The sequence below is a fragment of the Panthera uncia genome (assembly GCF_023721935.1).
Source record: "Panthera uncia isolate 11264 chromosome C1 unlocalized genomic scaffold, Puncia_PCG_1.0 HiC_scaffold_4, whole genome shotgun sequence".
In the NCBI taxonomy this organism is placed as follows: domain Eukaryota; kingdom Metazoa; phylum Chordata; class Mammalia; order Carnivora; family Felidae; genus Panthera; species Panthera uncia.
In genome coordinates, this window is record NW_026057585.1 from 78,309,095 (window position 1) to 78,329,524 (window position 20,430).

The following is a 20,430-nucleotide window of genomic DNA, read 5'->3' on the forward strand; positions in this document are numbered from 1 at the left end:
GATGAATGGATAAAGAAGATGTGATATATATATATATATATATATATCACATCTTCTTTATCCATTCATCCATTGATGGACATTTAGGCTCTTTCCATACTTTGGCTATTGTCGATAGTGCTGCTATAAACATTGGGGTGCATGTGTCCCTCAGAAACAGCACACCTGTGTCCCGTGGATAAATGCCTAGTAGTGCAGTTGCTGGGTCGTAGGGTAGTTCTATTTTTAGTTTTTTGAGGAACCTCCATCCTGTTTTCCAGAGTGGCTGCACCAGCTTGCAGTCCCAACAATTTGTATTTTCCTACTGTTTAATTCCCCATATAATTTCTTGTTGAGAGACTATGTTGTGTCAATGACAGTATAGTGTAATGGTTAGCCTGGATCTTTGGAGCGAGATGAAATGTTTAATCTCCCACTTTTCTGTTTATTTGTTAATTGAATTAAAATTAATTAATTAGTTAATTAATTTTTTTATAAATTTTTTTTTTAACATTTATTTATTTTTGAGACAGAGAGAGATAGAGCATGAACAGGGGAGGGGCAGAGAGAGAGGGAGACACAGAATCCGAAACAGGCTCCAGGCTCTGAGCTGTCAGCACAGAGCCCGACGCGGGGCTCGAACTCACGGACTGCGAGATCATGACCTGAGCCGAAGTCAGCCGCTTAACCGACTGAGCCACCCAGGCGCCCCGAATTAAAATTAATTTAAACTTCTTGTTAATATAATTTTTAAAAGTATTTCAATATGTTGTTTGAAGGATTCCATGATACAGTATATATAAGTTAAATACAGAGTATTTAGTATAGGGCCTGGCTCCTGGTAAGCACTGAATTAAGTAATAATATTCGTAATTTGTATAAATGGTAGCCATCGTAATTATTGTTTCTTAAAATATGAGTAAAGTTACAGATACATTTTAGTGTAAAACTCAGCTTAAAAAACAGGTAGTTCTGTAAGATCTCCTAATTTACATTAAGCATCATTTCTGTTTCCTCCTGCTAAAGAGTCTTATTGATTATGTAACCTTAAAGGTGGTAGACAGTCTTATAGATTGATGTCCAAGACTATTGAGGATGGCCCTTTGGTTCATGGATTACCTGTTCATCTTAGATTATTTTTAATGAGAAAAGTGTATAACAAATACCAAATTCATTACCTTTGATGTGTTTTGTTGTTAATGTATGTGAGTGTAGTTACTCATTTTCTTCAGTTTACATTTCATTATTGTCTGAAAGAACTTATTTTTCTCACATCCCAACTTCCCGAAAAATCTATAGTTAGAGTGGCCTCATAGTCCTCTGAGCTCAGATATTTCAATCAAAGGCAATCTTTATAGTTAGTTTTTCTTTTTTCTTTTCTTAAACAACGTGTGTGTTTGTGCTGGGTATCTAAATGTTATTTTATTTTCTTGGTAGAATTCAGCCCAAACTCCTCCATACGCCTTGGGGAAATCATTGAGGCCTTCAGCAGAAATGATTGAGACTACCAATGACTCAGGAAAAACCGAACTTTTCTGCTCTATTAATTGCTTATCTGCTTATAGAGTTAAGACAGTTATTTCTTCAGGTAATGTTTACATTTGATAAATTTATAGATTTAGTAACTATTAAAGAACAATGTAGCTGCTTTTGTTTCATTTTGTTACAAGTTGAGTTTATCTGTGTGGTTAAATAAAGACTCAAAGTTTAGTTTCAAAGAACTGATTTGTAAGTGAAAATAGTTTTTCACTGGTTTGGTTGAGGCATTTATTTTGTAGTTCCATATGTGAAAAGAAAGAAATAAAAACCACACTTGTAAGTTCCAAGTTAGTTTTTGTGTAAGTGAAATTTAACTGAGATTAGTTAGAGTTAGCTTTACAGATTATTGTAAGGTTGCTTGATTTTGGTTTTGTATATTACTGAATATTTTTTAATCCCCCTAATACCCTTATGGATCATGTGTTCATCTATGTAGCTTATTCATTGGTTTTTTTTGTTGTTGTTGCCAAGGTGTCCAGGTTTCATGTCATAGTTGTAAAACCTCAGCAATCCCTCAGTATCACCTAGCCATGTCCAATGGAACTATCTATAGCTTCTGCAGCTCCAGTTGTGTGGTGGCTTTCCAGGTATGATCTGAGGTAGTATTTTACCCCTAAGTGCTCTTAGGCATTGGGGAATGGCAATATGTGAACTGCTGAAGGTCCATATTTACAAAAGAGTAAATTCAAGTTAGAAAGAAAAAAATTCTGTTCAACTCTGGTCCCAGAAGTCATTTCTGCAAAATGTCTAAGCCAGGTATTGAGCCTCAGTGCCCTCTTCCTAAATTCAAGGTCCTTACCTAAACTGCCCTTCCCTCCTACTTTTGCCCTTGGCGCTATCCTTTTCAAAAGGATGGAAGCTAAGATAAGGTTCAGATAGGTGGCACGGTGATGTGCTCATGTGTCCCTCTCATCATGGGCCAGATACGTATTGACTCCTGGCATGGAATCATAAGCCTCCGTTTTCTTGTCCCATTTGCTCCTCACTCTCTGAGAGATACACAGAGAAGGTAGAGTTTAGTGATCCCCTGGGGTGGCAAGGTGCCTGATGCAATGTCCCTGGCACCAGGAAGAAAGGGACTACTGGTGGTCACTGTACTCTTTTTTTTTTTTTTTTTTAATGTTTATTTATTTTTGACAGAGAGAGCATGAGCGGGGTAGGGGTAGAGAGAGAGGGGGAGCCATAGAATCCAAGGCAGGCTCCAGGCTCTGAGCTGTCAGTACAGAGCCCGACGTGGGGCCCGAACTCACAGACTGCAAGATCATGACCTGAGCCGAAGTCGGACGCTCAACTGACTGAGCCACCCAGGCGCCCCTCCACTGTACTCTTAATAGCCATCAGAGGCTGGGTGGTGATGGGAGTGCAGATGGAGGGGTATTTTGGGGGAAAAGAAGGGGCCTGCTCTAGTTTATTAGAGCTCTATATTAGAGGTGTTTGGAAAGCCTGAATTCAAGTTCTTAAACCTTTTTATGTTGCATTTCTCAGTCCTAATATTCTGGAAGTATGCCATTTAAACTCTTTCTGTGAACTACTTTATAAAATGTTAAAAAATATTTATAAAATGTTACAGGTAGTAGTTTATTAAAATGAGAAAATGAAAATTACCGAGTTGTTTCTCAGTTGCTAAAATCTTTGCCTTATTTGTGTTCGTTCAGAATGTATTTAACAAGCCAAAAGGAACAAACTCTTCAGCGGTGTCCCTGTCTCAGGGTCAAGTGGTTGTAAGCCCACCGGCTGGGTCATCAGTATCAGCTGGAGGAGGTAACACCTCTGCTGGTTCCCCTGCCTCCATCAGTGGCTCTCCTGCAGCCAGTTTCCGGCCTCTTGCTGCCCCATCCCAGCAAGTTGCTTTAACCCGGACACTTGTTAAACTCAAGTGTCAGCACTGTAACCATCTGTTTGCCACAAAACCAGAACTTCTGTTCTACAAGGTAAAGAGAAATTATGAAAGGGATTGAATTGTAAACATATCCATTAGCAGCATTTATCTTTTCATCTTTGACAGTCACTTCATTTGCTTTGAAATGAGAATGATTTCTTAAAGATAAAGCAACTGTTAATTAGGTCTTAATGACTTTTTTTTTTTTTTTTTAATCTCTGCAGGGTAGAATGTTTCTTTTTTGTGGCAAGACTTGTTCTGATGAATACAAAAAGAAAAATAAAGTTATGGCAATGTGTGATTACTGTAAACTGCAGAAAATTATAAAGGAGACTGTCCGATTCTCAGGGGTTGATAAGCCATTCTGTAGTGAAGGTAAAGAAAGCAAGCGGTTCAGCTTTGTCCACAGAGCTCGTGGTTGGTACAAAGTAGTTCATGCTGAGTTGGGCTATTCTACAATTAATTTTCAAGTAATTTTGTTTTATGAGGTATAATTTGAGGTTTTTTCTTTCTTGAGTTTATACTTAATTCATTTTATTTTTCATGCTTACTTCACTTTAAAGTCTTTTTAAATATTATAATAATCTCAAAGAAAAACTTGAGACAAATTTAAATATTATATTTGTGATTATGATTTGCCAAATTGTAGTGATTTTTAAAATTACAGTCATCTAAATAAATTGCTTAAAACTAAAAAAAAAAACTTTTGAAAGGTAATTGGGTCAATGGTATTAGGTTAGAGTGTAAAAAAATCTCTTCATAAGTTTATCAGTGACTTGAGAGATCTTCCTGTTCTTGCACCCACTTGTAAAGAGGATACTTAAGCAATTACTGCTTCTTGGCTTAAGAAGCAAGCAAGAAACTAGCTTAGTTGGTGTCTGAGACTGTGGAAACTCACTTTACCTCCTTCAAGTTAATGTAAGTTTGATGTTTCTTCCTTTCAACCCTTCTGGTTCTCAGTTTGCAAATTCCTCTCTGCCCGTGACTTTGGAGAGCGCTGGGGGAATTACTGTAAGATGTGCAGTTACTGCTCACAGACATCCCCTAATTTGGTAGAAAATCGATTGGAAGGAAAGCTAGAAGAGTTCTGTTGTGAAGATTGCATGTCCAAATTTACAGTTTTGTTTTATCAGGTAAATGTAATACACCTTTTTGGTTTTCTGAAGTTAGTACAAATTATTTTCTTAAATACGTTCAGATCATGTGAAGTAAAATTTAGTGTTTAGAACTGGGTAAAATAAATTATGGGCTCCCAAAGCAAAATTCAGTTGAATATAAACATGAAATTTTGGTGGTAAAGAGCATATGATTTCTGGAGGCTTTGTTGTTGTTAGAGGGTATATTCCTTTTATTTTTATCTTTTGCTTTCTCTTGAGGCACACGAACCTTATTTATCACTGAGTTCTTTCAAGTTGCCTTTAAGTTGCCTTTATAGTTATGTTGCCTTTAAGTGGCTGTCTCATTCAGAAGGTTACTGTGATGAATTTGAAGTCAGACCTTGTTCTTGCTTCATAGGTCAAATGACTGTGACTGACCTCCTTACCCACTTATTTTTTAAAAAATTATTTTTTTGGAAGGCTAACAATGAAAGCTACAATTAATTGAACCACTAATACAGGTCCAGTGCTTCATAAGTGTTATTGCATTTAATCCTCACTATAATCCTTAGAGGTAGGTGTGTTATTACCAGCTTATAAATAAGGAAAAGGAATAAGATCCAGGGAGGTTCAGTAGTGTATTCTTCAAGAAGCTGGTAGGTGATAGCTGGATAGCACCTATAACACGCCAGTGAAATCATCTGTTTGTCTCCCTACCCGCTAAAATACAATATTTTTGTTTGGGAGGTATGTCTTTATCATAATTATATGGCGCCTATCTCAGTGCTCAAGACAAAGAGTACCTAATTAAATAGTTGTTGAATGAATCAATGTCTTTACAACTCCAAAGTGCATATTCTTTCTACTACATGATGTCACTGCTTAACCTTTTAAAAATAGAGCCTATCTTTAGATTCCTTCATCAGTAATTTTGAAAATGGGAGATCAGTTTTTATATTCTGTAGATGGACATATGTATGTAAAGCAAATAAATATATATTTTAATATTTATTTATTTATTTTGAGAGAGAGTGTGCACAAGAGCAGGGGTGGGGCAGGGGGAGAAGGAGAGAGACAATCCCAAGCAGGCTTTGCACTGTCAGCAAGGAGCCCAACTCAGGGCTCCATCTCATGAACCGTGGACACTTTTCCGACTGAGCCACCCAGGCGCCCCAAGTATATGCATTTTTAACCAGAATATTTTAAGGTAGGAACCTTACATTTTGTGATTTCACCTGATTTACATATCCTGTTTTCATAGTGCCTTCTGGTTTTATGATTAATGTTATCTTTTCATTATTTTATGGTTTTAAGCCTATCCTGTCTTACATTTTTTTCTCAGATGGCCAAGTGTGATGGCTGTAAACGACAGGGTAAGCTAAGTGAGTCCATAAAATGGCGAGGAAACATCAAACATTTCTGTAACTTATTTTGTGTCTTGGAGTTTTGTCATCGACAAATTATGAATGACCCTCTTTCACAAAATAAAGGTAAAAATTAAACTTGGCTAATGGGATCTTTATGTCAGTGCTAGGATATACTGTTAGTACACACAGTTGTAAATAGCATCAAAATTTTATTGAATTCAAATCGCCTGGATGTCCTTAAATTTTCCTGTAAGAATTAAAAAAAAATTTTTTTTAATGCTTATTTATTTTTGAGAGAGACAGAGCATGAGCAGGGGAGGGGCAGAGAGAGAGGGAGACACAGAATCCGAAGCAGGCTCCAGTCTCCGAGCTGTCAGCACAGAGCCTGATACAGGGCTCAAACCCACAAACCATGAGATTTTGACCTGAGCCGAAGTCGGATGCTTAAATGACTGAGCCACCCAGATGTCCTTCTTGTAAGAATTCTTAAAAATTGCCCTTCAGGGAAAATCAATCCTGATGCTTTTTGCTATCATAATCAAACACACCAAGGAATCAATAAATGTATTTTATAGGAAAATTAGATTTGATTGCTTTTGGTTGATGTTATCTGTACATAAATAATTTCCACTAAGGGGCATATGTTATTCAGTTAATAAACTAGAAAAAAATAGAAAATCAGGGCAAACAGAAGGAGAGAATAGAAGTATGTTAATACAGTTGCTATGACTGGTGTAAGATTTGATCAAGAGTTTGATTGTAGCCAAGGAAAAAAGAACCAACACATTAATTATATCAGAAAAAATAAAGTAGACCAGTTCTTCATAGGTAGCAAAAATGTTTTTGGCTAAGAATAAAATAATTTTGCAAGTAGGAAAGCTAATATGGTCAAAATATCCAGATGAATAGTTACATGTGTGGCATGTTCTTAAAGTAGCTCCCTGAAGTAGTACTTCTCTGAATTAGGGTAAAAACATTTGATATTATGCTGTCTGATCAAAGCCTGGAGTGCTGTTGAATTGACAGAATCCATGTGCTTTGTCCTTACAGTCTGGCCCTTGTCTACCTTTGCAATTTTATTGATCATCATCTTAATCACATATGCCATGTGCCAATCTTTTATGTCATCATCCATTCCCTAAGACCAGTCAGGTCAGTGGTAGAATTTTTATTTTATAATATGTGTTGACAAACCAGCGGATGGGTAGCAAACTCACCAACTTCTTTATAAAAACTGTCATGTTAAATTTTTATTTGAAGCAAGCTTAGGTGGAGGAGTTTTAATATTCACTAATAGGAAAGGCCAGTTAATTCTAAAGCTAATACCTATATTTTTAAATAGCATTTGAAGTTTATAATTTTAGAAAATCAGGCTGTTTTTAAGTCCTAATGAATGTTAATCTGACTAGAATCACTCTTTTTATAGAGTTACATTATAGAGAGTTAGATATTTGCACTGTTTCTTGGAAACTTAGTTGTCGAACAGGGTTTTGTATGTGTGTGTGTGTGTGTGTGTAACCCTTTTGTTTATACTAGGTCTTACCTTTTTGTTTTAATCAGTAAATATTTATAAGGCGCAAACTACTTCAATGGAGCTCCCTTCTACAAGGAAAAATACAACACCAGTTATAACCAGTGTGGTGTCATTGGCAAAAATACCTCCTGCCCAGCCCACAGGGAACACTAATAGTGTTTTAAAAGGTATGACTTGATGTAAAGGCATTTAATTAGACTATAGAGTTAAGTGTGTTGTCTAAGTAGCTCTTGTTAGTAATATTTACTTTTCTATTTCTGTGAGGAAACATGCCCCTTTTTCTCAGAGGGAAGTGGGTAGCAGGCAGATTGGCATGGATAGGGAAGGAAGAGGCGTGTACAATTTATTATTATTCTTTTAAACCTAAGTGATTTTAATATAGTTGCCTTTATCACCGGAGATTCTACTGTAGTAGGATGAAATTGGGGCCCAAGAATCCTTACCTTTCTCAGGCATCCCAGGTGATATTGATGCCCACTTTTCTTGGACCATTCTTTGAGAAATTCTGGACTAGACTCTGGCCCACCTTAGTGAGAGGAAAATAACTTGTTGGTCTCAGTGTTTACATCTGTATATTTTGGGGATAATAATGTGTGTGTTCATTTATAACAGGTGCAGTTAGTAAAGAGGCAACACAAAAAGTCATTGAAGATGTAAGTTTTATCGTTAATATTTTTCCTCATAATGCCACTTGGGTTTACTTTCATTTTGGTTGTAGCATTCTAATATGTATCTGAATGCATTTTGCTTAGTCTTCAAAAAAAAGTAGAGCATTATGCACTGATTTTGTTTCGGAATCTTAAAGTTACATTAATAAGAATGCATTTCTGATTTATTTTGTTGTGTTCTGGCTCCTGAATTTCTTTCTTTCTTTTCTTTAAAATTTTTTAAAATTTAAAAGTGAGAGAGAAAGAGCAGGAGCAGGGGAGAGGGCAGAAGGAGAGAGGGAAAGAATGTTAAGGAGGCTCCACACTCAGCGCAGAGCCCAGTGCAGGGCTTGATCCCATGAGCCTGGGATCATGACCTGAGCCGAAATCAAGAGTCAGACGCTCAACGAACTGAGCCACCTGGGCTCCCTGGCTCCTTAATTTCTTTAAATTCTTGTTAATTCCATCTGGCTGCTTATTTTTCTCTTTTACTACATTCAAGTATTTTTCTTTTAGACTGGAAAGTCTCTTGAAAAAGTTCAGTGTAGTGTTATTTTATGCATCTTCAAATTATGTGAAGCTGAAAATAGTGCAAAGTAAAAATACATTTAAGTTCCCACTTTATGTTTCCAATTTGAAGTATTGTGAAACTTTTTAAAATTAAAAAAAATATTTTGAGGAAACACATAATTTCAAATCTGACTAGTTGAAAGGATTGCAAATTACCTCATTATTTTCCTATATCTTGTGTTAGCAGGAAACAAAATTCCCATCATCTTTTATCAATATCACATGAACCTAATGTATTGGATCTTGGGTTAATGTTTTTGGTGACTGTTTTTGGTAGCTGTCTTAACATTTGCTTTTGGTATAATTAAAGATATTTTTGTATGTCATATAACAGTGTCATTCAAGTTCATTAAGTAGTGGTGCTAGTGCTAAAAAACTGTACCCCAAATTCAGTATCTTTGGAACAGAAGTTAGATGTGATAAAACTCTGTGATAAAGGCCAGACCAGGATGTGATCCCCATGCTGTTCATTTAGGAGAGTGCAGCCTGCAGAATATTGAGATAATGCTCAAAAAAACAAAAGCAGCATCAAAGAAGATACATTGTTTAGTTCACACACACATACTCTCTCACACACACACACACACACACACACACACACACACACACAATCTTATAACCAGGCAAGAATAATGGAGTAAATGGAAAAAGTCCTGGCAACGCAGCTGCAAGATCAGTGCTGCTGTAATGCCCCCCTAAGTTCAAGCCATTGCCTGTGCTAAGGCCTGAAGTAATTTTAATGATTTGAAAGGAGTTGAAAGTGAGACAAAAAAGTTCACTACAAGTCATGGCTGGCCTTCTAATTTTAAAGCCTACCAAAGTTTTAAGAGTATAAAAATGAGCAGGCAAGCTATAGCTGCTAACCGAAGCTATCAAAACATTTCAGCTTTACCATAATCTAAAGAGGCTTTATCTTGAAAGACGACAGCCTCACACCTGATAAACAATCTGCGAAAGTGACAAAGAAGGTGAATTTGTGCAAGGTTGGTGAAGGGGATGTTGAAATTTCGCTTGGGTGGTTCTCCATGGAGTAATACAGGAAGACTTGCTAGAATTAGAAAAACAAAGGCAGCTGGAAGAGGGTCCCGGCACTTACTGGGCCTTCAGCACAGCAGCCAGCAGCGAAGTAACTGGCATATGCTTTTGACCATATTCCAGCAACAATTGCTATTATTAAAGAAAGTGATCCAAATGTGGATTGCTGTTTCATGGTGGCACGGTGAAAGATGGACAGTGTGTCTGCATATCAAGAAATCCCCAGAGGCAAAGAAAATGAGAGCAAAAACCAGCCACATCAGATTCATTCTTTAGTAGAAATCTTCCAGGGACTCAGACCAGCCTTCCCCATGCTGTGGCGAGATAGCTTGTCCTAATTTGATACCTTTTAACTCTCCCTTTACTTGTGTTGTTAGAAGATGATAATGATAACTTTTACTCAATTATTTTCAGGCAGGATACTCAGTAGTTAATGCAATATCATTAAGTTAACTTTGTACTTATATTTGTATATTGTATATTATACATTAAGTTATATTTTAAAATTACATGATTAATAAATTGCTATAACAGAATGAATAATTCTCTTCTTAAGCACACAACTGTATAATTAATAAGGGTATTAATAGACTAGGTTTTATACTAATGTTATTAGTATATATTATAAAAATATTCTATATTGGTTGCAAATTTATGTATCCTGAGAATGCATCCTTTTTCTATATATGGGACAATTAGTTTTGAATTATTCTGCGTTTTCAAGAATACATCCCTCATTTAAATAGGACTGCCCTATGTATTTTTTCTCTATGTGGAGTACCTCTATAATTCACCAGTCATTTAAACTGTGTTATAGAATAGCTCTGATTAATGTTTTCAGTTTAGTCAATACAAAGTATATGTAGTACTCTTAAAATTTAAAAAAACTGAAAGTTTTAGAATCTTTTCTTTGTTTCTCTCAGACTTTAGTTTGACTCCTTCAAGTTATTTAAATAGTCTTAAATTTTAGGGGAAGGTGAGATATAGAAAAGGACAAAGAAGAAAATCTGCACAAGTCAGGGCTCCTGTGTGGCTCAGTCAATTGAGCGTCCAGCTCTTGATTTCGGCTCAGGTCATGATCCCATGCGTCATGGGTTGAGCCTTGCATCAGCCTCCATGCTGACAGTGTGGGCCTTGCTTGGGATTCTCTCTCTCTCTTTCTCTCTCACCCCATCCGTGCTGTCACACACTCTCTCAAGATAAACTTAAAAAAAATGTGCACAAGTCAGCAGACTTTCTAGGTAGTAATGTTTTGACTAAACTTGCCATACAGACTGTTGCAACTCCTCATCTCTGCTGTTGTGCAGAAGTAACCATAGACAATCCATAAATGAGTAAGTGGCTGCATTCCAATAAAATTTTATTTACAAAACCAGGTGGTAGGCTGGGCTTGGTCCACTCCAAACTTTGCTAACTCCTGCTCTACTGTATTCTCACCATTGAGAATTAACCATTGTTAGATTGGGCTTACTTGCTTAGTTTTAGTCTATCTTTTTTTTTCTTTTTCTTTTAAAACTTATGTTTTTTTTCTTAAATTGAAGTATAATTGACATACAGTATCCTATTAGTTTCAGGAGTACATCAGTACATCAGTGATTTGATATTTTTATACATTGTAAAATGATTCCCACAGTAAGTTGTAGTTACCATCTGTCACCATACAAAGTTATTACATTTTTATTGATTTTGTTCCTTGTGTTGTACATTACATCCCCATGGTTTATTTTTCTTATAACTGGAAGTTTGTACCTCCTAATCCCCTTCACTTGTTTTGCCTGTCCCTCCTTCCCCCTCCCCCCCTCCCCCAAATCTCTCCCTTTCTCTGATAACCAGAAATTCTATCTAGGAATCTGTTTCTGTTTTGTTTGCTCATTTGTTTTGTTTTTTAGATTCCACATACAAGTGAAATCATATGGTGTTTGTCTTTTTGCGTTTGACTTATTTCAGTGCACATAATACACTCTGGGTCCATCTATGTTGTTGCAAATTTCATTCTTTTTTATGGCTGAGTTATATTCCTGTGTGTGTGTGTGTGTGTGTGTGTGTGCGCACACGCGTGCGCGCGTGTGCGCATCATACTTCTTTATCCATCCATCAGTGAATACCTAGGTTGCTTCCGTATCTTGACTATTGTAAATAATGCTGCAGTGAACATAGGGGTGTATGTATCTCTCCACTTTGGTGTTTTGGTTTTCTTTGGATGCATTCCTAGAAGTTGAATTGCTGGATCATATGGGAATTCTATTTTTAACTTTTTGAGGAAACTCCATACTGTTTTCATACTATTTTCTACAGTGGCTGCACCAATATACATTCTCACTAGCAGTGCATGAGGGTTTTTTTCTATATCCATGCCAACACTTGTCATTTTTTTGTCTTTTTTATAATATCTAATCTGACAGGTTTGAGGTGATGAATCATTGTGGTTTTTGATTTGCATTTCCCTGATGATTAATGATGTGATCATCTTTTCATATACCTGTTGACCATCTATATGTCTTCTTTGGAAAAATGCTTATTCAAGTTCTCTGCCCATTTTTTAATTGGGTTATTTTTTTTATATTAAGTTGTATAAGTTCTTCCTATATTTTGGATATTCCCTTATCAGATGCATGAATTGCAAATATCTTCTCGCATTCAGTAGATTGCCTTTTCACTTTGTTGATCATTTCGTTCTCTATGTAGAAGTTTTTTAGTTTGATGTAATTCCATTTATTTATTTTAGCTTTTGTTGCCCTTGCCTGAGGAGATTGGTCCAAAAAAATGTTGCTGATACTTATGTCAGATAGCTAATTGCCGGGGTACCTGGGTGGCTCAGTGGGTTAAGCATGCAACTCTTGGTTTTGGCTCAGGTCATGATCTCACAGTTTTGTGGGTTCGAGCCCCGAGTTGAGCTCTGCACTGGCAGCGTGAAGCCTGCTTGGGATTCTCTCTCTGCCCCTCCCCCACTCATGCTGTCTCTGTCTCTCAAAATAAATTAATTAATTTAAAAAATGAAAAATAGCTAATTACCTATGTTTTCTTCAAGGCGTTTTATAGTTTCAACTCTTACTCAACATGTGGTGTAAGATAGTGGTCCAGTTTCATTCTTTTACAGGTAGTTGTTGGGTTTTCCCTTATTGAAGAGATTGTCTTTTACCCACTGTATATTTTTGTCTCCTTTGTCGTAGATTGACCATATATGAATGGGTTTATTTCTTGGTTCTCTGTTCTATTCCATTGATCTCCATGTCTGTTTTCCAGCCAGTACCATACTGTTGTGGTTACTATTGCTTTGTAGTTTGAAATCAGAGAGTGCGTGATACTTCAGTTTTGTTTTTCTTTCTCAAGATTTCTTTGGCTATTCAGGGTCTTTGTGGTTCCATACAAATTTTAAGATTCTGTGTTCTAGTTCTATGAGAAATGTTGTTGGTATTTTGATGGGAATTGAATTGAATCTATAGATTCCTTTGGGTAGTGTGGACATTTTAACAATATTAATTCTTCTAGTCTATGAGCATGGTATTGCTTTCCATTTATTTGTATCTCCTTCAGTTTCTTTCATCAGTGTCTTATAGTTTTCAGAGTACAGATCTTTCATCTCTGGTTAAATTTATTTGTAGGTATTTTGTTCTTTTTGATGCAATTGTGAGTGGGATTGTTTTTTAAGTTTCTCTTTCTAATAGTTCTTCATTAGTGTGTAGAAATGCAACTGATTTCTGTCTGTTAATTTTGTATTCTGTGGCTTTACTGAATTCATTTCTTATTAGTTCATTGACTGCTGGATAGTGTTGTATGAAAGTAATGCATTTTATTTATCCATTGCTTTGTTGATGAACATTAGGTTGCTTCCAGGTCTTGACTATTAAAACAATCTCTGCTACAATCAACATCTTTGTATACATCTCCTTGTGCACGTGTGCTGGTGTTTGTCTGGTGTAGATATGGAAGAGTAGAATTTTGAATTCAAAGAGTATTTGCATTTTTGTTTTCAAAATGTCTGTTTCAGTTTTTATTCCTACCAGGAGATTATGATTATACTCATTTCCCACAGCCTTGCTATCATTTAATGTTGTCAGATTTAAACATTTTTTGTCAGTCTATTAGTAATACCTTATTTTATTTTGCATATCACTGATAACTAGCAATTTTGCTTATATGTCTGTATTTTTGAACATTTGAATTTTCTTTTCATTTCCTGTTCTTAATTTTTCCCCATTTTTGTGTGGAATTACCTTTTCCTTATTGATTTATAGAATCTCTTTATATATTCTGGATTTGCCCCACCTCTTTCTGCTCATTTTCACTGACACAAAAAACATGCAGTAATACTTAATATCTATGAAAAATATTTTAACACCAGAGCCCTCCAGCTGTTGTCCTATTTCTCTACTCCATTTTAGAAAAACTCTAAGGGTGGCCTCAACTTACTGCCTTACTCCCTTATCTGTTATCTTTCCTTAGGGCACTTAAGTCAGGCTTTGCACCATGCCATTGAAACTGCTCTTGTCAGGGTGCCTGGGTGGCTCAGCTGGTTAAGACTTTGGCTGAGGTCATGATATTGCGGTTCATGCGTTGGAGACCTGCGTTGGGCTCTGTGCTGACAGCTCAGAGCTGGAGCCTTCTTCAGATTCTGTGTCTCCCCCCTCTCTCTGCTCCTTCCCTACTGTGCTCTGTCTCTCTCTCAAAAATAAACAAACACTGGTGGCGGGGGGGGGGGGGGGGGGGGGGGGGCAGAAATTGCTCTTGTCAAGGCCACCATGAACCTTTAGTTTTGCAAGTCCAGTGGTCAATTTTCAGTTCTCATTTAACCTATCCTTTCAGTAACATTTGATACAGTTGCCCTCCCTTTCTTCTTCAAATACCTTCTTCAACTTCTAGGTCAACATACTTGTCTTTTTTCTCAATCTTCCTGGGGACTCAGTACAGTCCTGTGGTTTTTAAACACCCCCTAGATGGTGGCTTATTCCCAGATTTATTTCTCTTGCCATGACCTCTGAGCTCCAGATTCATGTATCCAGTTGCCTACTTGACATATACACTTAGATGATTAATGGCCATCTCAAATAATATGTCTAAATCAGAACCCTTTTATTCCACCCCAGACTTCCTCTCTAGTGTTCCTTACTTCTTAACATTCCTGCTGCTACCTTCTTTGTCTGAGGCACCATCGTCTTTTCTCTGATTCATTGCAGTGACCTCCTACCTGTCTTCCTGCTTGCATTCTTGCCCTTTGCATTTTTTTTCTCCACATTGTTAGCAGAATGATTTTAAATCAGATTGTGTCACTCCACTGCTTAAAAATCTTCAATGAAATTCTGTAAAAGAAGAATAAAGAAGGGGGAAGAGGAAGAGCTAGTTTCCAAAATTATAGTAGAACTGTAAATTTTATGAAGCTAGAAAGATAAAACAATTGATACTGAAGCCATGAACTCAATAGAAGTCCAGAAATAGACCTAAATATGTATGTAGATTTAGAAATAATAAAGATAGCACTTCAGATCAGTAGGGGAAACTTATTCAATAAACAGCATTGTGACAACTGAGCATACATATGGAAAAAAATAAATTGGATTTCTACCTTACAAGTTACACCAAAATGAAGTCCACATGGAGAAAAGATTTAAATGTAAAAAAATAATAAAGTAGTAGGGAAGAATACAGGAAAGAATTTTAATAAACAAGTGGAGAAAGCCTTTCTTTTTTTTTTTAATTTTTTTAACGTTTATTTTATTTTTGAGACAGAGACAGATCATGAATGGGGGAGGGGCAGAGAGAGAGGGAGACACAGAATCGGAAACAGGCTCCGGGCTCTGAGCCATCAGCCCAGAGCCCGACGCGGGGCTCAAACTCACGGACCCTGAGATCGCGACCTGAGCTGAAGTCGGACGCTTAACCGACTGAGCCACCCAGGCGCCCCAAGTCTTTCTAAATATGTCACAAAACTCAGAAGCCATAAAGAGTTGTTATGGAAATTCAGCTACATTTCAAAGTCAGAAGACATGAAAAAAAATTAAAAGGTTGCAATTCATGTCATAAAAAGCCAGTTTTTCCATATGTAAAGAGCTTCTATAAATCAATAAAAAGACCCAGCACCCAGTAGAAAAATGGGCAACAAAATCTGATCCATCAGACTAGTAAATAAAAATTATTCTTAAAAAAATTTTTTTTAATGTTTATTTATATTTGAGAGAGAGAAAGAGACAGAGGGCAAATGGGGGAGGGACAGAGAGAGGGAGGCCGAATCTGAAGCAGGCTCCAGGCTCTGAGCTGTCAGCACAGAGCCTGATGTGGAACTTGAACTCACGAACCATGAGATCATGACCTGAGCTGAAGTCAGATGCTTAACCAACTGAGCCACCCAGGTGCCCTGGAAATAAAAATTATTTTTAAACATATGCAAAGATATTCAACTTTAAAATTAGAGAAATTCCAACTTTATCAGATTGGCAACAATAAAAATAATGGATAACACTGTTAAGGCATTTTTACATGTTGTCAATTGCAGTTGGTAAAACTGCTACAGAGAGCAATTTAGTAAAACTTGTTAAAATTTAAAATGTAAATACCATATTACCAAGGAACTCCATTTTTAGGAATTTATCCTTCAGATATATTTTGCACATTTATAAATTGAAGTATGTACGGGGATGATTTCAGCATTGTTTGTAGTAGCAAAGGCTTGAAAACAGCCACATTGTTTGATCAATAGTCAGGGCCATTGTGAGTTCATTCTCAGTTACTGTGTGAACTAGAAAAAAAAAAAAATAGGCCTACATGGGTAGAACCTGAAATATACCCCTCTCCTAGCTCATACTTAGTCATGTGGTCTGGTGAGTGGAATTCCCTGCCCAAGCATATACAGCAGCTCTTTGGGGACTATAGTTAAAATAAGTACACTATATCCATTACAGTAGAATACTCTGCACTTAAAAAGAATGTGGTAACTATATATGTACAGACATAGAGTAGTATACAATAAATGAAAAAGGCCAAATGGTATAGCAAACTGCCATTTGTGTTTTAAACACACATACACACACACACACACACACACACCACCACCACCACCACATACCTATACATATGTATAGAAAGCCCTGGAAGGCAGCCAATGAATAGATAATAGTGGTTGCCTCTAAGGAGAACTGAACGACTAAGGCAGAATTTAAGAGGGAAATTAGTATATTTTTATGTTTGATATTAAAGTCTTTGAATTTTATGTCACATGTTACATTACTCATTCAAAAAATTATGCATATAAGTTTTTAAAGCATTTTTTTAAATGTTTATTTATTTTTTAGAGAAAGAGTGTGAGCAGGGGAGAGGCAGAGAGGGAGACAGAGGTTCTGAAGCAGGCTCCTGTGCTGACAGCAGAGAGCCTGATGTGGGGCTCGAACTCCTGAACTGTGAGATCATGACCTGTGCCATCAGGTGCTTAACCAACTGAGCCACCCAGGTGTCCTCCCCACCCCCTTCTTTTTTAACTTTATAGAATTTTTTTTTAAAGCTAAAGGAAAACAGGGCACAAGATAGGAGTAGATAGTTCACAGAAGAGGAAACACTAATAATGCTTAAACATGCAAAATACCTAACCACACTACTGTTAGATAATTTTTCACTTATTGAGAAATAACAAAAAGTTTCATAAATACCATATTAACTGGAGTGTTGGGAAACGGGCTCACATACATTGCTGAAGGTCATATAATATGATATAGAGTGCTTCTGTGGAAAGCAGTGTGACTGTACCAACATAATTAAAGTCTTCTGACCCACCAAACCACAACTTAGAATACCTTATTCTATAAATATACTAGCGTGTGTAGAATTAATTTATATGTAGGGGTATTTATTAAAGCATTGTTTGGGGTGCCTGGGTGGCTCAGTCAGTTAAGTGTCCAACTTCAGCTCAGGTCATGATCTCATGGTTCATGGGTTCAAGCCCCATATCAAGCTCTGTGCTGAACACTTGCTCAGAGCCTGGAGCCTGCTTCAGATTCTGTGTTTCCTTCTTTTTCTGTCCCTCTGCTTGCGCTATGTCTCACTCTGTCTCTCAAAAATAAATAAATGTAATAAAAAAAAAGCCTTGTTTGTAATAGCAAATGTTTTTAACATTCAGTTTTCAGTAGCAGAGACTCTTCAGATTACCTATGATACATTCAATGTATAAAGCTGTTATTAGGGTGGCTTTATACAAAGTTATGTAAATATACCTCTAAGATAGCTCGCTAATAGGTACAGTACAAGGTGCTAGAGCCTTGCTAATAATATGCCACCAATTTGTAGTCAGAAGCAACTTATTTAATTACATAGACCACCTTTAGAAGGATGTGTAAGAAACTAGGAGGGCACCTGAGTAGCTCAGTCAGTTAAGTGTCCGACTCTTGATCTTGGCTCAGGTCATGATCTCATAGTGTGTGGGTTTGAGCCCTGCATCAAGCTTCACACTGACAGTGTGGAGCCTGCTTGGGATTCTCTCTCTCTCTCTGCCTCTCTCTGCGCCTCTCCTGCTCACACATGTGCTTTCTGTCTCTCAAATTAATAAACTTCAAAAACAAAACTGGGAACCTTGTATTCAAGGTTGAGTCTGGACAGGGGGTAGATGGGTGGAAAACTTACTTTTCATGTAAATACTTTTATACCTTTTGTATTATTACAGAATTCAAAATTATTACATCCATTGCTTATTTAAAAAGTAAATTTAAATATAATCTGCAGTGCATTCCATCATATTTAAAATACAATCCTAATTTCTTACTGTTTTTGAAACTAAGACCTTCAAGATCCTATACAATATGGCTTTTGCCAGCCTCTTCAAACATTTCATTCTAGCCCCTGCTTACTTTATTTCAGCCTTGTTCTTGTTGATGTTCCTAAAGCATGCTAGACTTTCCCATTTCAGGGCTTTTGCATCTGTAATCCCACTGCCTGGAGTCCTCTGACTTCAGGCCTTTGTGTGGTTTGTTCTTTTGAGTTGAGTATTCAGAAGATCTCTGCTCAAATATTTACTCTAAAAATACACTTTCTCCACACCATCACTCTCCATTCCCTTACCCTGCTTTCTTTCATAGCACTCGTCACTACCTGGAATTATACAATATATATTTGCTTTACTTGTTTATCTTCTGTGTCTCCCTGTGGGATGTAAAGCCCATAAAGGCAGGACTTTCTTTCTCTTTTTTTTTTTGCTGTATCCCCAGGGCTTAGAACAGTGCCTGAGTTACAGTAAACATTCCGTAAATACTTGTTGAGTGAAAAACATGTTTTATTTATGAAAAAAATTTTTTTAAATTTTTATTTATTTTTTGAGAGGGAGAGAGAGAGAGCGAGCAGGGAAGGGGCAGAGAGAGAGAGAGGGAGACACAGAATCTGAAGCAGGCTCCAGGCTCGGAGCTACCAATGTAGAGCCTGATGTGGGGCTTGAACTCATGAACTGTGAGATCATGACCTGAGCTGAAGTCGGACACTTAACCACTTAACCGACTGAGCCACCCAGGCACTCCAGCAAACATCTTTTAAATACATTTTCTCTCTCTCTTTCTCCCTTTAGGATGTTTTACTCTTATTTTTGAGAGAGAGAGAGTGAGAGCAGGGGAGGGCAGAGAGAGAGGGAGACACAGAATCGGAAGCAGGCTCCAGGCTCTGAGCTGTCAGCACAGAGCCTGATGTGGGGCTCAAACCCACAAACTGTGAGATCATGACCCGAGCTGAAGTCGGATGCTTAACAGACTGAGCCACCCAGGTGCCCCTTAAATATATTCTCTAACTCTGTTGCTTACTCTTCAGCTTTGTTTTATAAAGACCTTTATTTACAAAAAAAAAAAAAAAAAAAAAAAAAAAAAAAATTCAAGATAGTCAAATGTATTAGTCGTTTCTATTTTGTCTATAATTCTTGTGTTTCTTTTAAGAATACCTCCTCTTTGTTCTGGTCATTTGAAAGTTCTCCAGTGATTTAATTTATTTTATTTTTTTGTTTTGTTTTATTTATTTTTTAAATACTTTATTTTTAAGTTATCTCTCGTCCCAGCGTGGGGCTTGAACTCACAACCCCGAGATCAAGAGTCTCTGCTGACTGAGCCAGCTAGCCACTCCCTCTCCAGTGATGTTAAAGTTTCATTTTTTTCATGTTGAGGTCTTAAATCAATACGGAATATATTTTGCATAAAGTCTGAGTTGGATCTAATTTTTCTGAATAGCCAATTGTCTTAATCAGTAAAGATTGTTTTTATTGTGTTGATTGTCCTTACTATAGGCAGAGTATTTTTAAAAAATTAATGAATGGAACTGACACTAATTAGAAGATTTAGGAATTAGTGTATACTTTCCAAAGTAGCTTCTTTATTGCAACTACTCTTTCACAGGAATTCTGTTTCTTTTACTATGTGCCAACTTTCAATTGATAGCGATTCTGGTCCGTGTTAAGGTACTAAAAAACATGTTTTTGGTTTCTGAATTTGCTTTTAACTAGGGAAGCACACAGATAGATGCCACAAAACTTCTATCTTCCCAGTCTTCCAAGCTTTTAAAGAACAAAGCAGTATTGTGCAAGCCTGTCACACAGACCAAGGCCACCTCTTGCAAACCACATACACAACACAAGGAATGTCAGACAGGTATGTATCCTTGTGCTCTGCTTATGTGGAAAGTTAACTCTGTTTTGTTTTTGTTTTTTTTAAGAAAGGCAAAGAAAATCATATACCATTTCTTAAACGGGAAAACATTCATCCTTGCATCACATCCTTTGAACATCTGATTTATTCCTTTTATAATTATTGTCATTAACACCCATAACTACTAAATT

At 36.8% G+C, this 20,430-nt stretch overlaps 1 protein-coding gene across 3 annotated transcripts in view; it reads left to right on the forward strand.

Moving 5' to 3' along the window:
- ZMYM6 (zinc finger MYM-type containing 6) overlaps positions 1–20,430 on the forward strand; it is a 42,523-nt gene that overhangs the window by 17,837 nt on the left and 4,256 nt on the right. For all 3 annotated transcript variants that reach the window (XM_049618728.1, XM_049618727.1, XM_049618729.1), the window contains 9 exons: positions 1,417–1,567; positions 1,990–2,105; positions 3,174–3,449; positions 3,622–3,772; positions 4,358–4,530; positions 5,837–5,984; positions 7,422–7,562; positions 8,008–8,048; positions 20,098–20,242. In XM_049618728.1, coding sequence (XP_049474685.1) covers positions 1,417–1,567; positions 1,990–2,105; positions 3,174–3,449; positions 3,622–3,772; positions 4,358–4,530; positions 5,837–5,984; positions 7,422–7,562; positions 8,008–8,048; positions 20,098–20,242 — 1,342 coding nt within the window. The remainder of the gene's footprint in view (positions 1–1,416; positions 1,568–1,989; positions 2,106–3,173; positions 3,450–3,621; positions 3,773–4,357; positions 4,531–5,836; positions 5,985–7,421; positions 7,563–8,007; positions 8,049–20,097; positions 20,243–20,430) is intronic.